Source organism: Manduca sexta, chromosome 4 (genome assembly GCF_014839805.1).
Source record: "Manduca sexta isolate Smith_Timp_Sample1 chromosome 4, JHU_Msex_v1.0, whole genome shotgun sequence".
NCBI lineage: Eukaryota > Metazoa > Arthropoda > Insecta > Lepidoptera > Sphingidae > Manduca > Manduca sexta.
This window is the reverse complement of record NC_051118.1, coordinates 3,720,985-3,745,738: the sequence shown is the minus strand read 5'-3', so window position 1 is coordinate 3,745,738 and position 24,754 is coordinate 3,720,985. Positions and strand designations below refer to the sequence as shown.

Below are 24,754 nucleotides of genomic sequence, written 5' to 3'. Positions count from 1 at the left end.
GAAAAAGTGCAACAAAGGGAGAGAGCGACGTGCATGCCGCACCGCTCACGCCGCACTACGAGACGTACGCCGCTACAGTGTTCGCCGGAACTTTTGTATACTAAATTTGTCTGTATGTGTGAATATACGCTTGAAAACCTCCCGAGCCTTATTAATTGGCATTGCCACCTCCCTTTGTTATTTAAAATAAAACTACGTTGTACTCAACGCGTGATCCAGAGACAACAACCATATATATTTTTATTTGTCAGCCATAGACAACAAAACTGTTATATTATTAGGGATGACATTCTCTATAATAAACTAAACAAATATTTTAGATATCCAATATAACACCCTTCACGCAATCCAGCACACATTGTGGGGACGGAAAAGCGTTCTGTGCCGATCCTACTCCCCACAATATAAATTTCCTAATTACAATTCACGATTTGCGAGTTGATTCTGCATCATAAACTTTTTAAAACCGAATGCAATAACTAAACTTTACTTTGACTCATCTTTAGTGTCTATTTCTGAACGCAGTGTCGACGAACGAAGAAAAATAAAATTATAATATTATGCACACTGGCAACACTCATTCATGTATGTATGTACGTAATTTACCTACCTGCCGCGCCGGTGCCGGCCGAACGCGCAAGGTCGGTCTTAAAGCCTTAAATAAGGTTTTAAGGCAGTGACAAATTGAAAATAGTGACATCTGTGAGTGAACAGCTTAATTACCTAATCTATCCTGACAGATCGATCGACCATTCACTCTCCATGTATATAGTCTGTGAATTCTATACGTTCATTCTATTTACTTTCTTTCACAGTTTCATTCACTCTCACTCTTCTTGCGTCATCGGTCATCTTCTGCTCTTTGGCCGTTCTGATGGCGATAACGCAATTTAAAATAGTTATTTTGATTGTTTATATTAGACTTTTACTTGTTACTACAATTAATTACTCTAAAATAACTAAGTTGACGCATCACCTGATTGCATTGAAAATTGAGGGAAATGAAAACCTAATAAAAAGCAAAATTTGACAAAAAAATTATTAAACCTTGTGGCATTACATCAAAAAATCCACAAGGCTGGCTATTTGGAAATAAATAAAGAAAATTCGCAAGTGTTGAGCAATGTCTACTTACTTAATATCCACAGTGAATCAGTTACAAAAACAAATAAAGCTGACACAGAACCTGCTGTTCCCAGCGCTGAACCACTGCCATCCACAAGTATAGCTGCGTCAAAATATATCAATGTCGATAATCCTGTACCTCTGCCATTAAAACGGCAAAAGTCGATTCATGAAAGGTTCGAAAACAAATCTGCTTATTCGGAAAGTGGCAATAAAACTTTGAAAGTTAATGATGCCCTCATCAACATGATTTGCAAAGATAATCAACCTTTTACGATTATAGAAAATGACGGCTTTCGTAATCTTATGAAAGTAACTGCACCCCATTACAAGCTTCCAAATAAGACAACATTAACTCGCTGGGTTGATGACAAATATGAAGCATTGTCAGCTGTGTTTAAACATAAATTAAAAAGTGTAGAAAATATAACACTTACAACCGATATGTGGACAGAAACAATGAGTATGAGAAGCTTTCTTGGAATTATAGCAAGCAATGAATTAAGAAAAGCCACAGAAAAAGAAACAAATTTAATTCAATAAGTTTCAACGCGATGGAACAGCACTTATCATGTGATTGAGAGCTTTTTAGAATTACGCACTGTAATCAATGATATAATATTTCGTCATAAACAGCACCACCTATGCTCAATGCATCAGAACTCTCAGTTCGTTCTTCTGTGTTACTAGTCTTAAGACCGCTCGAAGCTGCAACCAAAGAAGTTTCTGAAGACAAATACTGCACAAGCAGCAAGGTGATTCCGTTAGTTCATTGTTTAGTTTTAAAAATCCAACCTCTCGAATTAGAAGACTCACTTGCCAATATACTATATTGGATCCCAGGTATAAAAAAAATCACTTCAGAGACGCACTTGCTTGCCCCACAGCGTCTGCTGTAGAACCTATTGTATGGCAGAAATTGTTTGCTGTATAAAAGATTTTTTTAATTGGGGACAACTTAAGGAATTCCTAAAATCGCAATTCAGCGAAAGAAAGCATTACTCCCTACTCTTGACAGATCTCCAAGTGAGCAAGCAAAGTCTGCTTGAGACAGTTAACCAATTTGCACTAAGGATAGAGACCTGCCTCGAGAACCTTCTAACGGAAATAGCGTTGTCAACGATACTTGACCATGAATTGCTTGGTCGCATAGCGGCGATGCAGGACCACGCGCTGCATCATTTTACAGTAGGTTTACTTCCACGTCTATCCATCATGGTAAGGTGTATGTCTCCTTCTACATTAAACGAAGCCATAAATTGTGCGGTAATTGAGGAGCGCACCCAAAAAACATTATACAGGAAACCTCAACAATTAAAGGAAACCAGTCTGTAACAAATATAATATTAGGCGTGATGCTGTTAGCCTTGATGCTGGGAGCAAAATTCCCCTTATATAAGCTTTAGAAACGCTGTCACGTGAGGTGGATGCAGCAGGAGATGTGACATAAAAAACAAGGATTCAGATGAAGTTTAACAATGAAGCAAGAATTACTCGGTTATGGTATTTAACGGCGCATAGTGAGCAACAAGTGATGTGTGGAAAGTGAAGTAAAACGACGCCATTAAAATAGATAATAAAATTAAAGAACTACATACGGGCATCTCTTAATCATAATGCAGGGAGCCAAAGAAAAACTTTGAGTATAATGAAAAATTTCATGCAGGAATATGAGAAAACCCCAAGACATATAAAAGAAAATCAAAAAAATATACACGTCTATAAATAGATACGCAAAGCAAAGCACTGAGAAAGAAACAAATATTTAAAATATCAATATTTTTAATGAAATAGAGCAAGGGTGGCCAACCGGTCGATCGCGATCGACTGCTCGATCGCGACAACAAGTCCAGTCAATCGTGGCAAGGCAAAAATATAAATACGTAGAACAGACCGCGCAACATACCTAATCACTAGGGCCCGGATAAATATGTAAATACATATTTTTAATTTACGCAATTTTCGTTCTAGAATTTATTCTCTACATCTATTATCGTATTTGGATTGTGAGAAACTAATTTTTATTTTCCATATTTTTCCATATTTCAAGGATACTTCCATATTTTACCAAAAAATATCACCATCATCCATATTTTCAATTTACATATATAATAGAAAACTTAGTTTAGATATAATTTGTAGGTCTTCGCGTCCACAAGGGCGCGCGGCGCCCTCGTGTGTCTTTCATTTTGTTTCATTCTGCATTCCCTGCCCCCGCCGCCCGCGCTGGTAGTACCGCGGCGCGGCGCGGCGGGCGGAGTCCTACGGCAAACGTCATACGTACGTGACGTTTTGAGCTGCTCGCGCGTCGTTGTATTTTAAATTTTTACGTACTTATCTCCATTTGTGCTACTACTACTGTCTACCAATTTAATTTAAAAATGCCCAAGGATAAACAACCATTGCGGTTCAAATTGGAAAAATATATAGAAGATTTCCGAAGCCAATCGCTAAGTACAGATGGAAAAGTACTATATTGTAATGCATGTGAAAAATCAATTTCGTCTGAGCAGCGTTTTTTAGTATCTCAGCATGTATCTACTGCAAAACACAAGGCAAATATTACGAAGAAAAATAAATTCAAGCAACAATTTTTTCCTGATGCAATGGCAAGTACTTTTCAAAGTTGTACTTTCTCGAAGGAATTGTTATGCTATGATATGTGCAGAGTGCAGACATACCTTTATGAAAATTAAACAATCCAACTTATAAAAATTTCCTAGAAAAATACTCAGGCAAATGTATTTCCGATGAATCCACGCTTAGAAAAAAATACGTGAGCGGTATTTATGAAGATTGTATAGCTAAGATTCGAGAAGATATACAAGATGGCCCCATATGGGTTGCAATAGATAAAACTACAGACACTCAAGGTCGTTGCATAGGCAACGTGATTGTCGGACGTCTGTTTGAAAACAGACTCAGCAAATCCTATTTGTTGGCGTGCGAAGAACTTCCTAAATGTAACCACCAGACATCAGTAAAGCTTTTTAATGATGCTATGAGTGTTTTGTGGCCTGATGGAGTTAAACATGAAAAAGTTTTTTTGTTACTGACGCAGCTCCGTATATGGTGTAAGCTGCAGATGCTCTGAAAGTTTTATACCCTAAAATGATTCATGTAACGTGCTTGGCACATGGTGTAAACAGATTAGCCGAATGCATAAGGTTCCAGATTAAAAATGTTGATAGTTTGGTAGCAAAGTTGAAGAAAATCTTTCTGAAAGCACCGAGCAGGATCTCGAAATTTAAAGAGTTGTATCCCGAAATACCTTTGCCACCAACGCCAGTGCTGACGCGTTGGGGTACTGTTACAACACTAGACGGACGACACATCCCTACAGAGCGTCTGTCATCCAAAAAACGTATCAATGGCCGTCATCGCAATTTTAATAATTTCATTTTCACATAGTTTATTGGTCTCTAATTTTCATCTTCTAGCAATATACAATACATATAATAAGTACATACATAACAGGTACATGGTTGACAGCGGTTGAATACTACGCCAAGAATTTTAATGAAATCAGAACCATAGTTTCTCAATTGGATGACGATTCTGCAAGTATTTTAGCCTCAAAAAAACTTCTTGAAGATGAAACTCTTCTTAAAGATTTAGTCGCAACGCAATTATTGCTTTTTATCACATAAGTTACAAAAGCCCTTGAAAATCCTTCAACATCACTGAACGAAAACCTAAAGATTATTGAAGAAATAGAAAAAAAAGTTTCTGAAGTGGAAGGCCCCGTTGCTGAAGTGACTAAACAAAAACGAATGTATGTTTTGGAAAAAAATAAAGGGTTTGATACCCTAAAAATAAATTAATATAATGCCGTGTGGAAGTTTTGGGGGCAGTGTAGACATGGCTTACATTCTTTCTGAATTATGCATGTGTAAATACGCTCCAGTCACATCATCTGACGTAGAAAGATCATTCAGCCAATATAAGGCTATATTTAGACCAAATCGTCAGAGTTTTAATTTTGTAAGTTTAAAGAAGTATGTCATTGTCTATTGCAAACAATTTATTAAAAGTAATATAACAGAAGTTGAATAATTAAGTATTTCTTTTGTTTACGCGAATGTTAGACATTGAAGTAAAACTAATTTTCGGATTTTATCGCGGTTTTTTATATTATATTTTTCTTCCGACGTTTCGAGGACTGCAGCCTTTGTGGTCACGGAACGGACTAAAGTGTTGGTCTTCCGAAAGAACTGCAAAGTCTTCGAAACGTCGGGAGAAAAATATTATATAATATAGTTAGTAATTTAATAATTAATATTAAATTTAAAGTTTTGCACGTGCGCATTCAAGCCTTTTATATCCAAAAGGGGTGGGCAGAAGCAACTTAAAATTAAGAAACTACTACTAAATTAAGAGTTATTGGTGACTCCTAATTTAATGCATTATTTGACATACTGCATGTATTTCTGTTGATAAATATTATAAATTTAGATTTTACACACCTTTATTTCTAAATTATTATTATGCTAAAAATTACCTTGTATAGATTTAATTTTTATATGTATAATTTTCAGGCACGTCACAAGAAATATCTCACGATCCAATGTTCGAGCATAATTATTACAAACTATCAATTACAATACCTTATGTAAAAAGTATGTATTATGCGTTCCGTTTGACGTCCGAAGTCCCTTATGAGAGTACATCGATTCTTTCACCTCGCCTGGTCGCTAGATGTCGCTTCTTCCGCTTCCTAGATGCGCCTACAACGCCACCTACCGTTTCCGGTCTGCATCGAAACCACCTCCCAAATACAAGCCGCCAACTTCGTCATTGTTGCGTCGTTTTTCGAACCGAGCACATGGTCGTTACGAAAAATCTACTTTTATTAGTTTATTAGATTATTAAAATTAGCTTTCGAGATTTAAGTAGAAAGTTAAAACTTCAAAACATTATTAGTTTGTCTTCCGTTACTTTAACCTCTTTGGTGATAAAAATGAGTGATAAAGAGGTTATTGCGCCTAATTCAAGTGATAGCGATAGTTCTTCGGAGTGTTCGTCGGATCAAGAAGGGCCACCAAGGAAACGCCAAAGACGTACCAGTTCACGGGATTTGGAGGAAAGGTTTGACATATTGTCACAATTGGTGAGTCATTTGAATAATATTTTAACGGCCAAATTAGCTACATCTACGGAGGCTCCACCGTTAAACGTGCAAATGAACTTATCTAATAGCAACAACATGCCACACACTACGGTTTTGATGGACAGTTCACTACAAATACCCAATGAACAGTTTTTATATCCACCCAAATTAGATGCGGGTAGTATTGTCAACTTGGACGTTTCTGTCAAAGAACCGACCGTACCAAAAGCAAATCAGACACGTGTCGAAAAAATTAAGGTTATGCAAAGATTTGACTCACCCGATTGGAACGCGGTTCGGTATACAGACGTTCAGAAAAAGTACACGGCTTTTACCGAATTAAGAGTAAATCAGGAGCTGCGACGTCTGGAGGATCCTTTTGCCCCTTTACGTTGGTTTCAAATGGAACGTAGTTTAGCAGCGCTATCCAATGCTTTTTTGGCCCAAAATGAAGCCGTAAATTCGGCTTTACAGAATCTAGTTGATTGGTCTGCCTCTAAGGACGTTCAACTTAATGCTTCCTTTATTTATGAAAAGTTAAACAAGTTAGTTGGTAATGATTCTGAATATAAGACAGTATCTCACGATATACTACAGGTGATTTGCGGGGAACGAGCCGAAGTGTTAGAATTGCGCCGTAGGGATATCGTTAAAAAATTAAAAGATAAATATATGAGAGAGGATCTGAGTAGAATTCCACCGTCTTGTGGGTACATGTTTGACCCCGGTCAGTTGTCAACATATTTACAGAAAATTGGTGGAGTAGATAAATTACAAAAACAGCCCCCATCTTCTACCCGAACCCGGGCAAAATCGCCACAGCCCTCGACCTCCTCTGCTGACGCAAAGCCGTTTCGGGGTCAGCCAAATAACAGTTATAAACCCAAACGGGCCGAAAACAAGGATTCCGAACGATTCATTCACAATAACTCGTCAGCCAAGAAGAGGGGGGGGGGGGGAGAAAATATAAGGCAGAGGGTAGAAGACCGGGATATAAAAATAAATAAATCGACAATGTTTTCAGGCGGCTGTCTGAAACGCTTTCAAAACACTTGGGCTCTTTTCAATCCACCAAATTCAATATGGAAATTAATAACAGGTCTCAGAATACCATTCAACAAGACGCCGCCATTAGTTCTCCCAACTTCAGATGTGTTAACAAAGTATCAAACTCCAACATCACAGTTAATGTCAACCGAAATTCAAAATTTAATTCAGTTAAAAGTCTTAGAACCGGCCCCCCTGACACCGTCTTTTATCTCACCTCTATTCATAATTCCGAAATCCAACGGAAAAAGTCGAACAATTTTCAATCTGAAGGCATTAAATCAGTACATGAAACCAAGACATTTCCATCTGTTCCACCATCACCAAGTGCCAAATTTTTTACAACACGGAGATTGGATAGTGAAACTGGACTTAAGTCAGGCCTATTACCACCTGCCAGTAAAGGACCGACACAGACGGTTTCTCCGGATCAGCTATCAAGGTCAACTGCTACAGATGACGTGTCTGCCGTACGGCCTGGCAGCAGCGCCACGGATTTTCGCCTCGGTAACAAACTGGACCGCAGAAATACTTCGCAAAAAAGGACTGAGGTTAGTGGTCTATTTAGACGATTATCTGATAGTACATCAGGACAGAAATACGCTTACAGCACAGGTCGAAATCGCAATACAATTTTTGACCAGTCTGGGTTGGTGTATAAATATGGAGAAATCGGTTACAACACCAACGAGGGTAATCGATTTTCTGGGAGTCACATGGGACACCAAATTCAACACGAAGTTCCTACCCTCAGAGAAAATTCAACGGATTCGTCAGATGTTGCGAGTACGACTCGAAGCCGGCAGTTGGAACCTAAAACAGGCGCAACGCCTATTAGGTCATCTCAACTTTGCAACCTTCATCACCCACCGGGGAAGGTTGCATTGCCGCTTACTGCAGCGACACAGCAACAAACTCAGAAAGTGTCCACGATCGCAGATTCAGTATCCAGAAGAGGTACGTACAGAACTACAATGGTGGATGGAGAATATCAATCAGAAGTCAGCGATTCATCTCCAAAGAATGCCGACGAACCACGTCATCACCGACGCGTCGGACATTCAATGGGGAGCCCTGGTGAACAACGATATGATAAAAGACCTATGGGAGCAACACCAGACAAAATGGCATTGCAATCTGAAGGAAATGTATACTGTGATAGCCGCTATATCAGCCAAAGCAAAGGTGCTCCAGATTTCTACAGTGATTCTTCAGAGCGACAACAAAACATTCGTGTCTTATATAAAAAACGAAGAAGGAACACGATCACGTCAATTGCTAGATCTGACCCAACAGCTGCTGGAACTAGTGGACCACCTCAACATTGTGCTCCGGCCTCACCACCTACCAGGCCTGTGCAACACCGAAGCAGATCACCTCTCACGAAATCGCGTCGCCGCCGAGTGGCACCTCACAGGCGAGGAAACATCGAGACTGTTCGGCATGTGGGGCACGCAGATCTAGACCTCTTTGCGTCACAGACAGCACATGTCTTAGCAAACTATGTTTCGCTAGACTTGTCAGACTCGAACGCTTACTTTCACGACGCGTTCAGCAGATCCTGGCACTACCGACTTGCATGGCTGTTCCCGCCGCCCAGCCTAATACCCAGGGTACTGGATCACCTCAATTCAGCCTCAGGTCAGTACATTCTCGTAGCACTCAAGTGGACGAAGTCTTTTTGTAGGCCAGACCTGAAGAATCGAGCTCTAAAACGTGGACACGGCGACAATGCTATCGCCGGCACAAGTCGGAAAGTTACACCTGGAAGCCTGGCTCATTTCGGGTGGGATGCCCTGACGGATACATGGATGCCGCAAGAGAAACAGTTATTGTCATCGTGTTGGAGGCAGTCTACAATAAAGACTTATGCCCCTATTTGGGGTAGATGGGTGAGTTTTGTCAAGAAAATAGCATTAATTTTCGTTTACCGGAACCAGTAAATGTAGCTAGGTATCTCGGTTATCTCTTTTTAACCGATGGTCTCTCTTACAGAACGATTCTTGTTCATAAATCAGTTATTGCATCCGTTTGTGAAACAATATCTGAGGTTAAAATTACTGCAAACCCGATAGTAAAACATATACTGAAAGCTATTTCCTTGGCAAGACCGGCGCCCTCTCAATTACCGATTTGGGATGCAAGGATTTTGATTAGATTCTTAAAGAGTTGCAATATAAATTTAAATAGTTTATATCAAGTATCTAGACACACAGCTGCTATTTTACTATTATCTTCTGGCCATAGAGTACACGATCTTACACTTTTACATACTGATAGTCAACATTTTATAGATAACACTGATTCTATTACCTTGCACCCCGTTTTCGGGTCGAAAACTGACTCATCCTCATATCAACAATCTAGCTGGACATTTTTGGCCGCACCGGATAAAAGCATCGATGCAGTATATTGGTTACGTAGACTAGTAAATATGACCCAAGGGACCCGGGAAAATATTACTAATTTATTCTTAGCAACTAGAAGCCCTACAAGGCCAGCTACTGCAGCTATGATTGGTGGTTGGATAAAGAGGCTTCTAGCTGATGCAGGTATTCAGGCTTCAGCTGGAAGCTGTAGATCAGCAGCCTCATCTTTAAATTGGATAGAAAACTACCATATTAATGATATCTTAGCTAAGGCTAATTGGCAGCATGAATGTACTTTTAGAAAGTTTTATCTGAAACAGATCAATAATTCTAATAGAGAGATTAGATCAGAGAAATCTCTATCGCAATATTTTCAACCTGATTCATAATACTTATCGGAAGATATTTTGATTTTTACCTAGCATCTTAGTCAATGTGTATTTAAATTTACATTGTATGTTCAATCACATTGTTGCGTTTTAATTTATTACCGTTACCAAAAATACAAGCCACCAGGAGATAACAAACACTCTCTCATAAGGGACTTCGGACGTCAAACGGAACGCATAATATTAAAATTTTACCTTCCAATAAAATTTGTATTATGCTTCCAATGACGTCCGAAGTCCCAGTAATGTCTTCCTGGGGCTATACCTTTATGAGCCGTACAATGACGAAGTTGGCGGCTTGTATTTGGGAGGTGGTTTCGATGCAGACCGGAAACGGTAGGTGGCGTTGTAGGCGCATCTAGGAAGCGGAAGAAGCGACATTTAGCGACCAGGCGAGGTGAAAGAATCGATGTACTCTCATAAGGGACTTCGGACGTCATTGGAAGCATAATACAAATTTTATTGGAAGGTAAAATTTTAATATTCATTATTTTAATTTTATTCAATATACCAAATATTAGGAAATAATAAAATGAACAAACCAATCCAAGCTTAGTGATAATGGCATTATCCCCATGCATGTTCATTGTAAAAACCCAATATCAGTAGATAGAAGGCATTAGAGCTAAAATAAATAAGATTATTAGGATTTCCTTTTTGGAATATTCAAAATATCTATTTTAAATTTGCAATAAAAATAAAATTAATGACAGATAATTCCAGAAATAACGTTAATTCACTCCTTTAATTACTAGTTTTTGCTTTATTTATCTAAAATTAACGTTATTTATCTAATATTTCAGGTCTGAACAAGAATGCACTTTCTTTAGTAACTTTGAAGGAATACGCAATCTACCAAAAAAATATAAAAAAATTAAGAAGACATGTGTGTCGTCTTAGAAAACGCGGGGGAGTGAAGAAGTTGAAGTCGCGACTGGAAAATGCTGAAAAGCTATTCGGGAAGTCGGTTTTTCAAAAACTTATCAAAGAAACTACACCTGCTTCAAAACTGTTTACTAAAATGCAGTATTTTCAAGGCAAAAAGAAAAAAACTGCTGTCACTCTCTTTGTATAAAAGGAGTCCCAAATGTTACGGCTTGATGATGAAATATTTTGTATTGCCTTCTATAAAATCTTTGAAGCGATTGCCGACTCAAATTAAGTTAAGCCCTGGCATTATTTTTTGACAATCTAAAAAAAGACAGTTTCTAATTTGGAGACAGACTGTGTACACTTATTTTCGATGAAATGTCCATAATGCCCAAGTTCATTATGACTCATCAAATGATGAATTAATAGGTCTTTCATGTTTTGGAAAAAACAAAATTGTAAACCATGCTCTAGTTTTTATGGTTAGGGGCATAAAAAAACAAGATAAGCAACCTGTCGCTTATTTTTTTACCAATGCCTTGAGCAAAATTGAATTGAAAACAAAAATAAAGAATGTTATAAAGTTCTAGAAAGTGGCCTAATAGTACTATGCAGAGTAGGCTATCAAAGCACAGTCAATGTGAGCGCAATTGGGGATTTAAGAAAAGAATCAAAAGCTAAATATTTTAAAAAAGGGAAGGAAATGTCTCATGATTATTTTGAAGTAAATGGAAAGAAAATAATTCCATTGTATGATGTCCCTCATCTACTGAAAGTTTTGCGAAACAACCTATTAAATAAAACAATGACGTACGTTGATTACGAAGACGAAAATAAAATGAAAACTGTAAAATGGGAATATTTGCAGCAGCTGTATGCCGCAAATAAATATTATGGAGAACTGAGAGGACTTCAAAAACTCACAGAAGAACACGTTGTTCCAGAAAAAATAAACAAAATGCGAGTTAAGACTGCAGCGCAGATATTTAGCCACAGTGTTGCGGTTACTACGGAGCATTTAACAACTAGGGGAAATTTACCTGAAGAGTGTCGTGCCCTCATTCCTATAACATTATTGATAGACAATCTCTTTGACAGTCTTAATTGCAATTCTTTTCAAGTTCCAAATGGCAAAATTCATAAAGGGCCTGGCAGGAGGAATTCACCTCACCACAAGCTGTGGCAAAAAGCTAAGAAATACCTAAAATCCATAAAACTTGAATCAATGAAAAGTGTAGGCAATAAAATCCGGAAAGTTGAAACAGTTGTTCCATCTGTAACAAATTTTGTTAAAACTATTGAAGGTATTCAAGAATTGTGGAAAATTTTATCACAAAAATATTCTCTTGATTAAATGTTTACCAGACATTTCAATCAAGATCCCGTAGAGAATTTCTTGGGTAATATTCGGAATTGTGGGGCAAGGAACATTGCACCCAATGTAATAGCATTTGAAGGCGCATTTAAAACGATCCCTTGGCTCATACAAATTGTGAAAATGACAATAATAGTTATTTACAATCGTTAGATTTTTTTAAGAAAAAGACATTTACTGCCCCCAAAATCAATATTTCCGAAGAAACAGTAATTACCCTTAGAGATGAAGTGCTAAATGATGTCAAGGTTCCTAATGATTTAGGTCAGAGAAATTATCTGTGTGGATGGGTATTGAGGAAATGTCTGAAAAAGTAATAAAAAACTGTAAAACATGCAGAAAATCAGTTTTGGGTAGTAAAGATGCAGAAAATTCTTATATAGCGGCAAAAGAATATTTTTTTGATAAAAAGTGGTTGTGTTATCCCTCCAAACAATTGGATGAATGTTTTCATAATATTCAAAGTATATGTGTTTCACATTTGAAAAAAGATGTGCTCAAGACTGGACTAAAAAAGGAAATAAAAGCAGTAACAGAAATCTTTGTAGAATACCCATTCAAATGTGAAACTCATAAAGAAAATTTAAAAGTATATTTTACAGATGTGACAATAAATATAATAATTTATAGTTGGTGTAAGTCAATAAACCGGATTTTATCAGGGAAGCTTACCTTTTATGGTGACGATGAAATGAAAATATGAGCTCAAAAATATTATAATAAGCATCGACATAATAAAGTTAATAAATGACTTCAATATTTACATTATAATTTTTATTTAGTGTTTGTATTATAATTTTTTCAATTTTGCAAACGTGGGGTGTATTTGTTTTATTTGAAATTTTATAAAAGATATTTATTTCAAATAAAGAAGCAAGCGCGAAGTGCTACGCAATAAATACAAAATGTTTGTAAAACTGTTCATTTTTACCAGCCCCGGATCTAGGGGGATCAAGCCGGGGCCTATGCCCCGGGCGGCAAGTTCAGAGGGCGGCCATAATCACACTTTACAGACGAATGGACAACTCATCATTTAAATTAAACTAATATTCGGATTCTATCGCGGTATTGGTGTTTTATTTTCATCCGACGTTTCGAAGACTTTGCAGCCTTCATGGTCACGGGGGGGACTGAGGTGTTGTTCATCCGTAAAGTCAAAGTTACAATATCTACCTACATTTTACAATTATACAACTTTTTTAAAATTTTAACTGTTGGTGGTCCGATCTACGCAGAATGAGCTCACAGTGTCTTGAAGTCTGGCAGCCGGTTTTTTGGGTTCCGATTTAATTAAATGTAGAACTGGATCCCAGGTTTGTGCAAGCTTCCAACCATCTTCCCTATTGAAATTAGGATGTTTTTTAATTTCAATAGCCTCGCGAATCATCCTAGGCAGGAATCGGTGTTCTTTGGCGAGGATTTGTTCTTTTTGTTTGCCCGATATAAATAGAAATATAGGGACCCGCGTAAAAGAACATATAGCTGACGTGAAACACCGACGCTCGACGAAGTCTGCAGTCGCTGAACACTCTGAGGGAGGCGCCAATCATTATCTGCGACTAGACAAGCCACAAACCGTCGTGCAAAGTAAAACACGTCGTTTTACTTTGCACCATGGCAAGCCTCTGTGCTCCATGTCGCCATACTGACCGCCAAAAAAACCTTTTAATAAAGAATCGTCCGCCCGCGTTCGATTTTCCTCGCGTGGCTTTTGTTTTTTGTTTCAATTGTTTTTGATATAATAGAGCTGTGCGAGAGTCCATGGTTAAGTCCTGTTCTAGTTACGCCTAAAAAAAACAAATAAAGGCCGCGCGAAGAACATTGAACGCAGGCGGACTTAGACGCGTCATACACTAACAAAATTGCACATAAAAACGGCGCACTATTTACTATAGTCGGCCCTAGCAGCTCGCATTAATACAGCCGAGTGCGCACGAGAGCAACCGAGGGGGCCCGAGCGTCGACCGCCCCGACGCCATGACAGTCGAATAAAATGCATTTATTAGTTAAAAAATAAGATAAACAATGTATACTTATTACTAACGTATCAAATGAAACGTTATTTTCATTCATAGTAGGAGTATATTTTGTCATACATACATACATCGTCTAAAAACACAAGAAGGCATGTTATTTATAAAAATACAAATAGTTAGTAAGCCGACTAACCGCGACAGTGGTTGGAGGTTGACTAAGTGAACTTCGAGCAATTACCTTACTTTCGTCTTGCCAGTATTAAGTTCGGACAACGTATCTACAGTGCGGGCGGACGATTTTTCTTTACAAGGTTTGTATTGGCGGCCGGTACTGCAACATGGAGCACAGAGGTTGCCAAGCTACAGTTTTTTACTTCATATTATTTTTTTTCGTATTATTAACTACGAAGACTTAACTATACATAGGTATACGTTGTTAAAATAAATAATCAGATCGTAGTACCTACTTTGCATTGAGTTGAAAATTAAATTGTTCCATGCAATACATGTGTTTCCCGGTCGATTTATTTATAAAAAAAAAATATTAGATAGAAATGTTTTTAACAAGGAAACTAATTATTTTTGAATGCAGGTTGTAATTATGAGCATACTAAGAAAAAAGTTATCGGGAGCGGAATATAGGAAAAAAGCTAAATATAAGGAGTGGCAGGGAAAAAAATGTGCAGATAATATGAAAAATTGGCTTCGCAGAGGGGGTGAGTCGTCAGTATCTGCTGCAACTTCCGAAGTTAAAATTAGGTTAGAGGATGTTTTTGGCACTTTGCCCCATCAAACGGATCAAGATTTTTCACAGTCTGATTTCACAGTGCAAACTTCACCAACTTTATCGATGTGCGAAGAGCAACCTGAGCAACTTGAAAAGATAAAACCAGAATACGAAGGATCTAAATCCCCGCACTCAGATTCGGATAAACTGCAAAAAAACGAATTTGATTTGACGGACCCAGGCAATTGGCCAGAGGTGAAAAAAATGACTGACCAACAACGGTCTTTCTTTAGCAATCAGGCTGTATTATTAGCAGAAATTCACCCCGAAAACATTGAAATTAGATCTACTGAACGCAATGGCAGACATTTAACATCTTCTATGTGGTACAGGACGTTCGCTAATTGCGAAAGGGTTAAAAGATCTTGGCTTATATTTTCTAAGACAAAAAATGCAATTTTTTGTGTGTGCTGCAAGATTTACCAGAAACCGTCTCCTACCGCCACATCTGCATTGTGTTCTACAGGGTTTACTAATTGAAAAAAAGTTTCAGAGAGATTAACCGAACACGGGGCAACTCAAATGCACAAAGAGTGTATGATCAAGTGGAAAACACTGGTACAACAAATGAAATCATGCCAGGATATTGATCAAGGCATTGAGAAAGTAATTCACTCAGAGAAAGAAAAATGGAGACAGATCCTGCGTATTGTTATGGATGCTATATTGTATCTATCTACAAACTGCCTTTCTTTTCGCGGGTCCCACGAAACTCCTAGCGATCTCATTACGCATTATTCTCAGCCTAGTCAAGGTAACTTCTTGAACTTAATTTCCCTGCTCGCCAAACATAATTCAACTCTTAAGTTCCAATTAGAACACTTAAAAAAGGGACAAGTATCATATTTATCAAAGACAATACAGAATGAAATAATTGACATAATGGCAAAAACAGTTAGAAACAGCATTTTAAATGACATCAAAGAAGCCAAATACTACACGATAATGTTCGACTGCACTCCAGATGTATCCCATACAGAACAAATGAGCCAGGTAATTCGATAAAAAGAACTGGCGATGTGTGTGAAATAAAAGAAAGTTTCATTGATCTTATAGAAGTTGCTGGAAAGACAGGAGAGGACATTTGTCAACAGATTTTAGAAAAATTGGCAGTTGATGATTTATATATTGGACAATGTCGTGGCCAATCTTATGATAATTGGTCAAATATGGCCAGATCCATAAAGGAGTACAAGCCAGGATTGCAGAAAGGAATGAGCTAGCCGAGTTCGTACCGTGCTTGGCTCACTCCTTAAATCTGGTAGGTGTTCATTCTGCCTCATCTTGCCAGGAAGCTATTAACCTATTTGGACTAATTCAAAAAGTATATTGCTTTTTTGTTGGCTCCACTATTAGGTGGGACATTATGAAAAAATACGTTAAAACAAATTTAAAAGGAAGTAGTCAGACGAGATGGTCGGCGAAACATGTTGCTGTGAATGCCCTATTAAATAATTTGCCAGAAATAGCGGAAACCTTAGTAGAAGATAAGCAAACTTCTCGTACTCCAGAAGCTAAGTTTGAGGCAGGTCATCTCTTAACTGCTATAAGGGAGTTTAAATTTATTCTTAACTAGCTTCCGCCCGCAGCTTCGCCCGCGTGGATTTCGGACTTCAAAAATGGAGGAGCTGCTCAATTTGTCGGGATGTTTTTTTAAAGTATGGTGGTATGCAGGTGGTCCGATTGTCCGGTCAGGGTCTAATGATGGGATCGCACAATATTATTGTTAATAGCTGTGCCCCCCGATTCCGTCAGCGTGTAACTTCTTGTGTGTTATTAAGTTAATGTATTGGTAATATTGTTTAGATTACGTTCACATGAGGCTTATGTACCTATAGAACGAAAATACTTCAGCGCAAAGCTTCCGGATAAACTATGTTGAAAGTTGATCCGTCCAGCACGTGAACATAAAGATTTCTAGAACTGCTAACCCGGGAAAGAGCGACGTACAACTGAAAATGCGAGAAACAACTGACACCGAGATCTACTCCAGCAACACGAAAGTCTGCCCTTGAGCCTTATTAATTGTCATTGCATAACACACCGATACTGGGAATTGCGTTCTTTTAAATTGGAATGGAAAATTATTTGGTATTATGGGAATTCTGGGAATAAAGACGGTTTTTCCTGCACCGCAACCTGTTAAAATTTGAGCCTCGATTATATTTTGTTGCAACTGGGTTACTTTTAGCCGAGAGTTCCATTGCAAAGTTCTGGTGGTCTTAAATTTCGGAGCAGAATAATCGGAATGCCAATTTTTAAACAAATTTCATGATGAGGAAGCCCGGGCATATTTAAAGAATTTAAAAATTCTATCGGGTAATTAGTGGCTTCTTGTTCATCGACCATTCTATTTATTGAACTATAAACTTTGCTATCCCCCTGTATATTCGACAGTATTTTGTTATTAATCTCAAATGCCTGGTCATTGCGAGGAGTTAAAATGGATCTTTCGCATAGCCAAGAATTGTCCCTATTTAATATATTTGTTACGTCACCGTAAACGGACGATATAAGATGTGGTTGGGACTGCACTATACAACATAACTCAGGCGTCAGAATAAGTTTTCCTTGGTGTAGTTGTGGATAGGTACCTTCACCAATCTTTAATAATGTATCAGAAAATGACGATCATCCGGGTTATCTCCAGTTCTCACTCGCATGTTTATAGTCAAATGCACCCATTGTATATCATGCCACAAATAAGAGCTTTTCAGGCAAGCCCTAACCTCGTCAGCTCGGGTTCCCCTTGGTATTACCGGTAAGGTTTGTCGGAAATCACCACAAAATAAAACCGTGATACCGCCCATTGGTCGATCATTTTGTCTTATATCCCTTAAAGTTCTGTCTACTGCTTCTACTCCTTTTCGATGGGCCATCGTACATTCATCCCATATGATTAAATTACACTCACGTAATATCTTAGCTTTGTCGCTATTTCTTGAAATACTACAGGTTGGACTTTCCGTGCGATTTAAATCAATTGGTATTTTAAACATAGTGTGAGCAGTTTTACCTCCTGGTAGCAATGTTGCAGCTATACCTGATGAAGCTACGGTAAGAGCAATTTTACGCTGATTTCGAACATAAGCTAATATTAATTTAGTCAAAAAGGTTTTCCCAGTTCCTCCAGGTACATCTAAAAACCATATTGTTCCCAAATTATTATGAACACTCTCGCACACGCGATCATTGACTGAACGTTGTTCTGCAGTCATCATTGGGACACCGTTTTCTAATGTTGCCAGCAGTTCCATTGAGTTGTAACCAATCTCTGCGCAATATTCCCTATTGGTAACCTCTCCGACTGAGGTTGGTGTTGGCAAACCATATTCACCGAGTGATTTACCGCCTACTGCTGTTAAGTCTTCCTGAAGAGCTAATAAGCACTGATTTATGGCAAGATCACGAAAATTATCATTAGTTGCGCTTTCATCATTGTGAGATATATTTCGAAGAAAATCTGCTGCAAATTTTTCTTTATTATTTTCCCATAATTGTACAGCATCTGACAAATTACAAAATGTGAGTAATATTACAAATAAATGGCGTAACCGTCGTGGATTATCACTAACACAGGATTCTGCTAAAGCATCATCCCAATGCTGATCGTTTTCAAGCAAATGACGCGCTTGGCAAGCTGCATGATAAGTTGGATAAACAACATCGTCTACTTTTCTCAAATCTATAAATGATATTGGTCCTCGTACTGTATGTAATAATAATCGCAAATAGAAACACTCAGCGTTGTTTGGATGAACGGTATACACTCTACCAAGAACATGTTCTTTGAAAATACCTGACTCACCATCTACAGGCCTGCCACGGCGTCTACGATTAAAGACACCTCGTTGCTTATCGTAGGTATAATACGATGGAACTTCTTCATACAAAAGAGATTTTGCAAAATCATCTGTTTGGCAAAGTCGAAAGAATGCTAATAAAGTTGTTTGTCTAGGGTTATTTAAACGTTCTGTAATATTTCCGGAGTTGAAATATATACGTTGACCGCCTTCAAGATGAACATCCAGATGAGTCACAGGTGGATATCTTTCGTGAATGTTGAAACTTAAGATCCGCCACACAGCTTCTGAAGAGCTTATATATCTGCCTGACTGAAATCTAGTAACTTCATCATGTTCATTTCTCAACGCAAATGTAGCTTGGTCACTGCCCTTGTTAATATACTTACAAATATATTTTATTGACTCTACACTATTACACATTTCAACATTAATGTGAGCTTGAAATGCTCTAGACAACACAGGCGAATACGGAACGACCCATTTATTATTTAAAGTAACCTGTTGTCCAGACACTCGCTTTTCAACAGTAAAACCACCAATGTCTCTTGAACGGCGACGATATAATGGGTATCCATCATGTCCTGTTACAGTTTCATTCACTAAGGCTTTTGGATATCTTTTAGTACAACGACCGTCTTGCATGCAAGGAGCATTCCCATTAAATGCGCCACATGGACCATGTATCATATTAGTTTTAACAATGTCGTATAACACGGGATCTGCAATCGGATCTGGAATTTCAGCACGGATTGAACTGTCTACATCATTAGGTCGAACCTTATCTTTTAACCAAAGCAGGATATGTGCGTGAGGTAAGCCGCGTTTTTGCTACTCAACACTATACATATAACACAATACTTCTCCAAAAATGTTATCTTTGGTAAGTAGATCTATCATTGATTTTAATTTTAAATGAAAAACTCTTGCGATAATATCATGGTGGTCATGCGGTGCTTGACCCTCAAGTAGCTCCCGAGTGATTTCATCCCACTTGGGATTGGTAGTTAAAGTAATAAATAAGTCGGGACGTCCATATTTTCTTACGTAACAAAAAGCATCTTGTGTACGTTCGTGCATGTAGCGTGGACCACCAGTAAAAAATGAAGGTAAAATTACTAAACGGCCCATATTCACGGTATCATTATCTTGCTGCATGACGTCGCGAAGGTGCACGTATTCTTCAGCGCGCAGCTGCCTTTGATTAGATCGTATATAAACTAATCTTTCGGTTTCAATTTTTGCGTACATGTCAACAATAAACTGATTGAATAAGCCACGAAAACGTTGAAAGTATACAAATCTATTCCTTCTCACTTGCAAGTGGTAACAATAAAATTGAAGGCATGACATCTTTTTATTATAATTAGGTACGCCTGTACGCGGATCAGTTTGGTGTAAAGCGAAATAATAACCATCTTCCCCTCGACAGTATATTAAAGGATATTGCAAACTGTCGTAAGCCCTGTGGGTTTCGTAAATATGTTGCAAACGATTGTCTCTGGAACGGATAACGATATCACGCCTATCACATTCTTGGTCGACCAATACTACAGCAACTTCATTCGTGGATGGAGCGTTATAACGCCCAGGGTGTTCCTGAGTTGGACGCCTATCGGCATTTATAACAATTTTATAATTATTATCACCATCTTGAGGAAAAGCTTCTAATGCCGATTTAAAACTGCATACATACGAATTAACCTGATGAAACATGTTCTGAAGTTGTGAAATGAGTTCAGTATTTAAATTGGGGAAATATTGATTTCTTATATTCGACTGTTCGTTATAGTCGGATACAAAATATATTTGAAGAAACTTAGGTTGGTCTTCAGGCAAAAGGGATCCTATCAAATGGTAAACCTGGCCTTGTATCTTAAAAGTAGGCATGAAAGGACCTTCTGAGATTTGTTGAGCACCAAAGGATGTCATTTGAAACGCACTATTATAAGTGCGAATATTGTCTAAGAACTGTTTAGATTGCACATGTTCCCCTAAAAGTAGTGATTTCAAAGGTTCCGGTGGGTCTTCGAACGAAAGCGAATTTATTTTACCTCCAGAACAACAGAAACCAGCCGACTCCTTACTCCACTTTAAAGCATTACAAAAAGAACATACTACGTTCATATCACCTATTACAGAACATGATATGTAATCAATTGTGAGGTTATAAGCAAACCCACTTTTATATTTGTCGGATCACATCACGGAATTCGTAGATTGATCTTCTATGTTTACATCTAAGTCATTAAGACTATGTCGAAATCTGTCTGCAGTAAGACGGGCCTCTCGCTGTTCGTCCGTTTCAAGGGACCGAATATTTTCAATTCTTAATCTTTCACTAGAAAAACTTATTAATCGTTCTTGTCTCGAAGAATTGTAATATTCGCGTCCCGACTCTAGTCGTTGTTCATGCTCATGTTCATCTTCAAGAGATCGAATAATATTATGGTGCACCCTATCATTTGTCAAACGGTCTTCATATTGAGTAAAAGTTTCAGATTCTCGAGATACAATATGACGTTCGCGATCAGCTGTAAGCCGTAATTCCCTCTCAGTGAAGGTTTCGGACTCACGGGATTGTACATGCCGTTCGCGATCAGCTGTAAGCCGTAATTCCCTTTCAGTGAAGGTTTCGGACTCACGGGATAGTACATGCCGTTCGCGATCAGCTGTAAGCCGTAATTCCCTCTCAATGAAGGTTTCGGACTCACGGGATAGTACATGCCGTTCGCGATCAGCTGTAAGCCGTAATTCCCTCTCAGTGAAGGTTTCGGACTCACGGGATAGTACATGCCGTTCGCGATCAGCTATGAGACGTAATTCCCTCTCAGTGAAGGTTTCGGACTCACGGGATAGTACATGCCGTTCGCGATCAGCTGTGAGACGTAATTCCCTCTCAGTGAAGGTTTCGGACTCACGGGATAGTACATGCTGTTCGCGATCAGCTGTGAGACGTAATTCCCTCTCAGTGAAGGTTTCGGACTCACGGGATAGTACATGCCGTTCGCGATCAGCTGTGAGACGTAATTCCCTCTCAGTGAAGATTTCGGACTCACGGGATAGTACATGCTGTTCGCGATCAGCTGTGAGACGTAATTCCCTCTCAGTGAAGGTTTCGGACTCACGGGATAGTACATGCCGTTCGCGATCAGCTGTGAGACGTAATTCCCTCTCAGTGAAGGTTTCGGACTCACGGGATAGTACATGCTGTTCGCGCTCAGCTGTCAGACGTAATTCCCTCTCAGTGAAGGTTTCGGACTCACGGGATAGTACATGCCGTTCGCGATCAGCTGTGAGACGTAATTCCCTCTCAGTGAAGGTTTCGGACTCACGGAATAGTACATGCTGTTCGCGATCAGCTGTGAGACATAATTCCCTCTCAGTGAAGTTTTCGGACTCACGGGATAGTACATGCCGTTCCCGATCAGCTGTGAGACGTAATTCCCTCTCAGTGAAGGTTTCGGACTCACGGGATAGTACATGCTGTTCGCGATCAGCTGTGAGACGTAATTCCCTCTCAGTGAAGGTTTCGGACTCACGGGATAGTACATGCCGTTCGCGATCAGCTGTGAGACGTAATTCCCTCTCAGTGAAAGTTTCGGACTCACGGGATAGTACATGTCGTTCGCGATCAGCTGTGAGACGTAATTCCCTCTCAGTGTGGGTTTCGGACTCGCGAGATAATGTATGCCGTTCGCGGTCAGCTGTGAGCCGCAATTCTCGTTGTGAAGCAGTTTCAGCTTCTCGGGATAACACATGTTGTTCTCGGTCAATGGTAAACCTTAGCTCTCGTTGAGAAGATCTTTGAGACGCCCGTGATGTAGCTCGTCTCGCTCTGTCAGCTGCTAATCGCATCTCTCTCTCGGGAGAGCTTTCATTGGCTCGAGAAGTTGAGGCACTAACTCTCATAGAGTTTAACCGATGTGCTCTGTCCTCAGCCGATTCTGGAGAACGCCTATTTCTCATTCTCTTAGCTTCTCTCGAATTTCGAGATAAAGATAATCGTTTTTTAGGTGGCATTGATGCAGGCAAATGAAAATAAAGCTAAAACGTAAATGAAAATAAAACTAATATAAAAAAGTGAACTCAACTTAGCCAAAACTTACCTATCAATATCTAAAAATCTATGCGTAACTACTACTACTTCACCTAAAATTAAATAAAATGTAAACTATTAATAATTTGTAATTTGAACGAATATTTAACCAAAATAACTAATACCTATTTTATAAAATAACACCAAAAGGAATCTAACAATAAATTGTCAAAGACTAAAAGTCGCGCCGATAAGAACGGTTTATTAAATATCAATTAAGTATTCGCATCAACAGGCAAAAATTGTATGAAGCTTGCGCTCGGACGCCCCGCCTTTTTATACCTTCGGCCGCGAGACGCGTCGAGCGTGGCGACCGATCCTCGAACGTTCGCGACCGGCCGCACTGCGCGCTTGGCGCCTAGCTGCTAGGCCGATCGGGAACGTTCGAGAATGTTCGTTTTACGAAGCTACTCGCTAGGTGACTCGCTAGTCAAAAATAATCCTTATAGCATGATTCAGTATTCACGCGTGATGGCTTATTATTAGCGTATTTCATGTATAATTTTGGTGTTTCTATACCGATTTCTATGATTCTTTTTTATGGAATATTTAATTAATAATGTTAACTTTTTTAATTAGGGATGACTGAGAGTGTTATAAACGTAAAAGTAGACAAATATAATGAGAAAGCTTCGGACTGCTAAGCTATCGGGAGTTACACGTGTTATTGTGAGTCAACCATAAAAGATAGACATATGCTGTCGTGGGATATTTTTTACATAATTTTAAGGAGAACATTTCCGTCATGCATGATTTCTGTGTAGCTGTAACCATTAAGGTTGCACACGCGACGGAAGCTTAAAAAATGGAGTAACTTCTCCCGTTTTCCCAACATTTCCCTTCACTACTCTGCTCCTATTAATTGTAGCGTGATGAAAAGTATACTATAACCACCACAGGAGTATGACAAATAATTGTACCAAGTTTCGTTAAGATCCGTCGAGTAGTTTTTGTTTCTATAACGGTTATACAGACAGACAGACAGACAGACAGACAAAATTTTTACTAATTACATTTTTGGCATCAGTATCGATCCCTAATCACCCCCTGATAGTTATTTTGGAAATATATTTCATGTACAGAATTGACCTCTCTACAGATTTATTATAAGTATAGATTTAACTATTTGGGCGAATATTCTCCGCGAAATGAATCGAGTGAATATAGAAATTCAGAAAGAAGATATTATCCTTGCCCATTCCGTCGCACTAATGGATGGTCTGCTCAAAACTTTGCAAAAAATGAGACAAAATACAATGGAATATTGGATAAAAGAGGCTGGAGAAATTGCTGAAAAAACTGGTGTTGACCCTATTTTGCGAAACAAACGAATTCCGAAACGTAAAAAACATTTCGATGAGATGTGTGAAGATGAATTACAAACACTCCAACCTGTGCAACTATTTTCTCAAGTAATAATGATGGTATTTGATCGAATTATAACAGAAATTAAAAAGAGGTTTGATGATGATGTTTGAGAATTAAGCGCCGTTGAATTCTGCCAGGAACTTTACGTTTTTAAAGAGCAAGCTCCGCTTTTATTTGGTGATATAGAAAAGGCTAACGGATTCTATCTCTTGCAACAAATCTATGCGCATGATTTGCAGGATGCTTTACCGAATATCTGTATTGCCCTGCGAATTTACTCGACGCTTCCTACTACATCCGCAAGCTGCGAGCGAAGTTTTAGCAAAATAAAACTGATTAAAAATTATTTGCGATCTTCTATGAGCCAGGAACGCTTATCGAGTCTTGCAATCTTAGCGATTGAAAATCGAATTGCAAACGAATTAAATTATGACAA

The 24,754-nt window shown here is 38.6% G+C and overlaps 1 protein-coding gene across 1 annotated transcript; it reads left to right on the top strand.

Moving 5' to 3' along the window:
- Positions 1 to 5,850: 5,850 nt before the first annotated feature.
- On the top strand, positions 5,851 to 8,746 carry LOC119190519. Its single transcript, XM_037442578.1, has one exon. The coding sequence runs from the start codon at positions 6,086 to 6,088 to the stop codon at positions 8,744 to 8,746; it is 2,661 nt and encodes an 886-aa protein (XP_037298475.1). The 5' UTR covers positions 5,851 to 6,085.
- Positions 8,747 to 24,754: the final 16,008 nt, after the last annotated feature.